Source organism: Periplaneta americana, chromosome 14 (assembly GCF_040183065.1).
Source record: "Periplaneta americana isolate PAMFEO1 chromosome 14, P.americana_PAMFEO1_priV1, whole genome shotgun sequence".
NCBI lineage: Eukaryota > Metazoa > Arthropoda > Insecta > Blattodea > Blattidae > Periplaneta > Periplaneta americana.
This window is the reverse complement of record NC_091130.1, coordinates 77,491,158-77,498,821: the sequence shown is the minus strand read 5'-3', so window position 1 is coordinate 77,498,821 and position 7,664 is coordinate 77,491,158. Positions and strand designations below refer to the sequence as shown.

General features: G+C 37.1%; 1 protein-coding gene across 1 annotated transcript; it reads right to left on the bottom strand.

Annotated features, from left to right (window-relative positions):
* Positions 1–709: 709 nt before the first annotated feature.
* Positions 710–7,638, bottom strand: LOC138713479 (histone-lysine N-methyltransferase SETMAR-like). The gene is made up of 2 exons (XM_069845608.1): positions 6,402–7,638; positions 710–6,076 (listed from the first exon to the last, which is right to left on the bottom strand). The coding sequence occupies exon 2, from the start codon at positions 1,968–1,970 to the stop codon at positions 897–899; it is 1,074 nt and encodes a 357-aa protein (XP_069701709.1). The 5' UTR covers positions 1,971–6,076; positions 6,402–7,638; the 3' UTR covers positions 710–896.
* Positions 7,639–7,664: the final 26 nt, after the last annotated feature.

Here is a 7,664-nt window from a genome sequence, read left to right as displayed (position 1 = left end):
AAGAGTATTAAGACAATACCAGAGAACATTAAATAACGTTGTTGTTGTTTTCTAATGCCAGACATTTGACAATAGTCATTTGACCTCTTACACTCCAATACTTTTCAAATATAACATTAAATAACGTAAAGATTACTTTAAAGGAAACGAAAATATCATGTTTGAAATGTAACAAAATGATCAGTAGAAATATACACCTCTAGGGCAGACGGAAAATGCCTTGAGAAGAAGAAGAAGAAGAAGAAGAAGAAGAAGAAGAAGAAGAAGAAGAAGTAGTAGTAGTAGTAGTAGTAGTAGTAGTAGTAGTAGTAGTAGTAGTAGTAGTAGTAGTAGTAGTAGTAGTAGTAGTAGTTTATAATTGAGAAATAAGGAAAAGCCGTTAATTTGAATTCATTGGAAGCAAAGCCGTTACTGGATTATGCAACAAGATGGGCGATGTTTGGATCTTGTGTCTCAACCAGCGAGTTAGTTACTGTCTCTTCTAACTCGTTGGTCTCAACTCTTACATTCAATTTTATTGTCGAGGAACTATTGCGTTTTCTCGATTACAATAACTTCTAGTGGTTGAAAGTGGAACTAAACGCCGACGGAGCGCACGAACACAGAAAAACAGAACACGAAAATTCGCTCAATGCCCGTTCTATGTAATCCATATTCACAGGGGACACTAGATCCCCTGCCGTGGCGTATTTGTCTCACTCATTCACACGTGTGAGAGGTGAGGAGAGGAAGGAAGGGAATTGTCCACCACTTAATTACACTCGCAAGGCTACCAACCTCCGATGAGACTACTCATGTACGAGGCGCATCCAGAAAGTAAGTTTCCCAATATTAAAAAAAAAGAACACACACTTTCAGGAAAACGTTTATTGGCAACAGGTACAGCAATGTTTCAGCTATTTTTCAACATAGCCACCATCAGAATTGAGACACTTGTCGTATCGTGGGATCAACTTTTGTATCCCTCTGTCGTAGAACTCTGCCGCCTGTGAATGGAACCAGCGTGTGACAGACGTCTTCAGCTCTTCGTCGTTGCCAAAACGCTCACCGGAGGACAGGAATTTCTTGAGGTGCAAGAAAACGTGAAAATCGCTGGGAGCAAGATCAGGACTGTAGGGTGGATGATAAAACAACTCCCAGCCAAATTCCGTCAAAACAGCTGCTGTGCGCCGAGCCGTATGTGGACGAGCATTATCATGGAGGAGCACAACACCTGCAGTAAGCATTTCACGTCTCTTGTTTTGAATGGCACGTCGCAATTTTCGCAGTGTTTCATAGTAACGGTCAGCGTTCACTGTTTCACCTCTTAGAAGGAAGTCAATGAGCAGAATGCCCTTCCTGTCCCAGAACACCGTGCACATCACTTTCTGTACCGACAGCATCTGTTTGAATTTCGTCCTGACCGGAGATCCACTATGCCGCCAATGCATTGACTGCTGCTTGGTTTCCGGGGTGAAGTGCGAAATCCATGTCTCATCGCTCGTGACGATCCTGTCGAGGAACTCGTTGCCATCATCGTGATACCGTTGCAGAAATGTCAGTGCTGCTCCTAAACGTTGCATTTTGTGTTCGGGTGTCAGGTTTTTTGGCACCCACCTGGCACACACTTTCTTGAACAGCAGATGCTTAGTGACAATCTCATGCAACAAGGATCGCGATATCTGCGGAAAATGGCTGCTCAGCTCCGTAATCGTGAAGCAACGGTTCTCCATGACGCACTGCCGCACCAGCTCAACACGATCATCATTGATGAGGGACGTTCGCCCACTGCGCTCTTCATCATGGACACTTTGATGACCTTCGGAAAACTGCCTACACCAGCGACGCACCATCTGCTTACTCATGATGTTCGGCCCATAGACCTGACAGAGCTGCCGATGAATTTCAATTGGCGCAATGCTTTGTGCATTAAAGAACTTTATCATCGACCGAACCTCGCAGGCGGCGGGAGAAGGAATAAGAGCTTCCATTTCGGACCACTACTGCCACGCTACTGGCACCAGGCGGGACCTGTCCGGCTGGCATATGATTGATACGTCATAGATCTGTTACGCATGCTCAATTGACACGGCTAATTACGTTTACTTTCAAGGGGAAAAAATCGGGAATCTTACTTTCTGGATGCGCCTCGTATAAGAATAGTGAATATGTAATTAATTCTTACTTCTTTATGCACACGCACATATCGTGTCCTTGCTTCTTTCCTCCTTCTGCGCACAAATTATACCATACTTTTCCGCGATTTTTTTTCGAACAGTGAGCCGCATGACTTTCTTCTATTTGTCTTTAATTTGCGACTCCTATCAACTATTATAATTTTCGATGAAATTAAGAGTTGTGATTTATGGAAACCGGGTAGTGTAGGTGACAAAAAATCACATTTTTGTTTTTTGCTTTTAAAAAATGCACTATTTTCTCATCACTCATAAGGCAACTAAGTCAGGAGATAATGGGGTAGGGTGGCCAGTTCCTTTCCCGGGTTTATATTGTTACGACTATTTTTAAGCCTTAAAAATTGTCTTTTTAACAGGTCCTTTGTCCATTTGGTGGAAGTTAGATGTCATCCTACACCACACAAAGAGAAAGAGCTAATTATTTTTATGTTGTTTGAAAGACATAATTATATAAATGACATTATTTTATGTCCAATCAAATAAGTGAATTTTCGTTTTCTAGGTTGCATACAGAAAAGGCAGTACAGTTGAACTTGATTATAACTAGAGCTCGGAGAAATATCCCGTTTCTTGCAATATGTGCGCGTTGCGAGTAGCCTATAGCTTGTCTGGGAGGAGTGGTGGAAGACGCATCTAGGTAATCTGGAACTGTAAACAATAAGGACAGAGTGTGTAAGTAGCTAACTACAATAACGTACAAGTATTAACTAATGATGTGAAACAAATTTTTAATATACAATATAAATAAATTTAGTTTACATTGTAATAATAATTAGTTCTGTACAACTGGAAACGTAATAAATTACAATGAGGATACTTACCTATCTGGTAAGTAAAAATAATTTGTGGAATGAAAAATATACTAGATATTAATTTATACGTCATCTCCTATTATTTTGTTCAACACATAGCAACGAATAACTTAAAAAAAAAAAAACAAAAACAAGTATAGATTCTCTTGTCATTTAAACAATGATTATTACGTGAAAAACTTAGCTCCATATTACAGGTTGTAATGGGAGCGATCAAAAAATATTTTTGGTCATGTTCGAAAGTAGATTGCTTTTGTCAGAATCTAGCAAAGAATTTCTTATATTAACCATTGTAAAGCCATGATTTTTTTTTGAAGAACGGTTTTCATAATTTTCTGCTGATTTTTTTTTTTGTGATAGGTCCAGGAGCTGCTCTATCAGTATATTTGAGGAAGTTCTTCTACAGTGTGTAAGGAGTATAAATGTGTTCTTTTCATAGTTGTCGGGGACGGTCTACAGGATCAAAAACTGTCCATACAATATAGGGTCAAAACTTTATACTTTTCCCATGAAAAAAATATTTCCTTTTTTATTTTATTTGCATTATACTGCTTATGCCATGTATTATGGATACCTATCACCACGGCATGGCGCGTCCTCAGGTTGCGGATAGAGGAGACGGCCTCCATAATATATGGAGGGTAGCTGCGAATATATTGAATAAGCAATCGTGGACAGCCGTTAAGAAGTGGTTCTCCAGCTTTGGGGTTGGGCGAAGAAGTAAAAAAAAAAACAGCTTGTTACGAAACCACACAATAAGAATGGGTTTGTGGGAGGTGGGATATGATGATAGAGACTGGATTAATCTTGCACAGGATAGGGATCAATGGCGGACTTATATGAGGGCGGCAATGAACCTCCAGATTCCTTAAAAGCCATAAGTGGGCCTAAGTACGTAAGTATACTGTTTATATCCTTATAAAATTACGAAAACAATTATATCAGTAGGTATATCTAGCAATGAGTTAATATTAGTTTAAATAAATATTTATGTGTTCTATTACGTTTTCGTGAAATTAAATAATAATAATGCATGCTTAAATTTGTTAATATTCTGGCGTGAGAGACGTGGCAACATATTCAACAGCCAGTACTCTGCACAGATGTACGTACATGACAGCTGAGTTCACGCTCCCTGTTACTACCGAGCGGATGACAGTTCAGTACAAGTATTCGATAAACAACCTACAATGTCATCCACAGTTTAGGAATATCATATGTTACCTAATGGAGAAAATCGTCATAATTCAAGTGAAGCAAGAACGATGTATCGTCAACGTTTTCCGCAAAGAAGGTTACCTAATCGGCGAAATTTTGTAGCAGTTTCTCAACGAATATTAGAAACTAGAAGTCTCTCGTCCCATTTTGAAAATCACACAACCAGAAATTTCTTTGAAAATGGTACTGCTTTATGGAAGCGGGAGAGATAAAAGTTCGTGTGATTTTGTGCAGTAAGCTATTATTGTTTATTTTTAGTCGTACCATAAAAAAAATGGAGCAATATTGTTAAATAAAATGGAAATTTACTATAATGTTCTATTAATGAGGTCGTGACAATTGGTCAGTGTCAGGGCATTGTATGAAACCAAATTTTCTGTTATCCATGCACTTACGAGTGAATGCATGCTTTTCTTCAGTGTGCCAATAGTTTTTCCTTCCTTTTGCTTCTCCTGGAGATTGCTCTATGGACTTAAGATGGATGTATCATTTAGTTTTGTTGCATCACAAACACTTTCAGTACAAAATTTCTTAATATCAAAATTAAGCAAAGTCACTAGTCATTTATTCATATCAATATTTAAATCTATATGCTTATTACTTTTACAAAATCACAACACTAGGGTTTTTAACAAGTACTTACACACTGCAATGCAAACTTGCGAAGAGACAGTCCGGTTACAGATTGCCTTTATTTTCAATTTAGGTGAAAAAAATTTTGTTTATCCCAGCTAATTGGTCACTGACATCTGCAACATAGATGTTGTTTAGTTCAATTTTGAGAACAGAGAATTTGCCGTCCATTACTGTAATCAGCTTGCAGACAATTTTTATGACCATCATTAACAGCAGTATTCCCTTTCCCGAATGTTGAAAGATTTCAAGTCTGAAAAATTCCCGATCATTAAAATCATCACTGATATTTGCTACATCTGTTCAGATTTTAGAGTTAATCTGGATCTGCGCTTTTTGACACAGTCACGAAAATTATTCTCCTAATAAGAATATCTCCAATATGAAATATTTATTTGTGAAAAATGCTCAGAAAAGTAAAATGACAAATTCCAAGAGAACATCACATGGGCCGGTATAATTGATGCCACGGCCCTGCGGTTTAGAAACACTGCTCTATATGATAGAATCAACAGTGTTGGACTGCTGTCATATTTTAAGGTTCACCTTTTATCTCTAATAATAATAATAATAATAATAATAATAATAATAATAATAATAATAATAATACTTACTCACTGGCTTTTAAGGAACCCGGAGGTTCATTGCCGCCCTCACATAAGACCGCCATTGGTCCCTAACCTGAGCAGGATTAATCCAGTCTCTACCATCATATCCCACCTCCCTTAAATCCATTTTGATATTATCTTCCTACCTACGTCTCGGCCTCCCAACTAACACACTATATACATCTCTGGATTCGCCCATACATGCTACATGCCCTGCCCATCTCAAACGTCTATAATAATAATAATAATAATAATAATAATAATAATAATAATAATAATAATAATAATAATAATATTTTTGTACTTTTTCAACTTTACATTAAGTTCTAATGAGGCCACTTCTATTAAAGACACCACAGGATATTACAAACATCATTCTATAGTTGGCGGGATTCAAACCCACAACCATGTTTATATGAAGTCAATGTGCATATTACAACTGGAACGATGATGATGATGACGATGAACTTGATGTAGGCCAGTCACTTTCAACTCAATGCTCAGTGACATCATAGCAAGCTTCTCTCGTTCTCCGTAGCAATCCAGGTAGACTCTCAGAGCAGACCACAATGCCAGACCGTATCGAAGCATTGGTGTATGGCAAACCAGTTTAGCTTAGCATTTACAGTACCTAATAATAATAATAATATATTAATATCTTAGGAACGAGATGTGTACACTGTACTATACTTAAATAATTTTGGTATCTTTCTGATATATTTAATGTACTCCAAGTTCATGTGGACATATTTTAGACTAAACTATAGTCATGGGCGGCTTGGCCTTTTATTAAAAACCCTTTGTGCCAACCCAAGCTGAATGCAGTTATTTAGTAGGTAGGCATATTTTACTTATGTAGAAAGTCACCTGATATAACCTAGATATCAGAACTACATGTCTTTAAATAATTTTACAAGGCTGAAGATATAAATGAAAATGCAAGTAATCGCACCAACCCTGAAATTTCTGCAAAGTGTTCCAATATAACTATTTCTGTTGGAAGTGAAGTTGATTTATCAGCTCACAATCCTAGAAAAGAAAGATTGAGGAAATTAAAATGACTTAAAAATGGCATGTACGAAGTAAAGTATCCCCATTGTCATCTATAGGAGAAAACAGTCGTGATTCTCAGCTTGCTGGTGGAAATAGCAACCAATTAAAGATTTATGTGATATGTTTTTAACTACCGTAAAGATTTAGCACACACTGTGAAAATTCAAGTGGATTTACAGGATCGTAGCAAGAAAGAAATGTGATACCCAAAGGAACTGAAAACTGTGGCTCTAACGATGTTATTAATGTTTATAAGTTTATGCAGTACTTCTATTGTCTACAACGTGCTTAAGACAAATGACAAAAAAATGGCAGTACTCTCCTGCCCCAAATGAATTTATATTTTCTGGTGTAAAGTTGAAAGTGAGTAATTTAAGTGAGATAGAGAAATATTGTCTTATTTTCAGATGACATGTCATTTTTTACTTCTTATCGAATGATGAAATAGTAGGATTAGGTAATACAGATACTGTACAATGAAATGTGTAATCTATGTTTGGCATGAACTGGTAGGTCTACAATGTAGATTCTACATATTTGGAGTTGCTTCATAAATGAATGGGAATTTAAAAAAAATGAGACAAGGATTGCCCGTTTAAGTATGATATTCCCTGCATACCGTATATAATATGATAATATGCAAATATAATTAGAATCATTATTACGCTATTATCATTACTACTACTATCACTACTACTGTATTTTCCTATTATGTATAATAAGTCTAATTCTGTACCTAATACTTTTTCATTTTTGTATTTCTTGGTATTACTAGTAAGTATAGCAAGCCTGATTTCAACATGGCTGCCAGCACGGCTTCATAATAATCAAAGGAACCGATATCTACTTTCCTCTCTGTATATTACTTATTCTTTAGATTACGCTATTAGATGTATAAATTCAACCAGAGTTAGTAGCTCTGACAATCCACAATCTGCCGCAGCTCCGAGCTCGGGTCTGACAATTTCTCCGGGCCTCTTCTCCGAGAGGAAAAGCATGCTCCGACGTCACAACTCGACCAGTTGGTAATGACTGATGTAGACCATCAGACCCAATCCATCCAATTGGTACATATTATTTTCAGTCATCATTACGTAATATTTTTTCATCTGACATCCTTATTTCTTTAATGGTTATGAAGTAAGAAATTCTTGAATGTGGTGTGA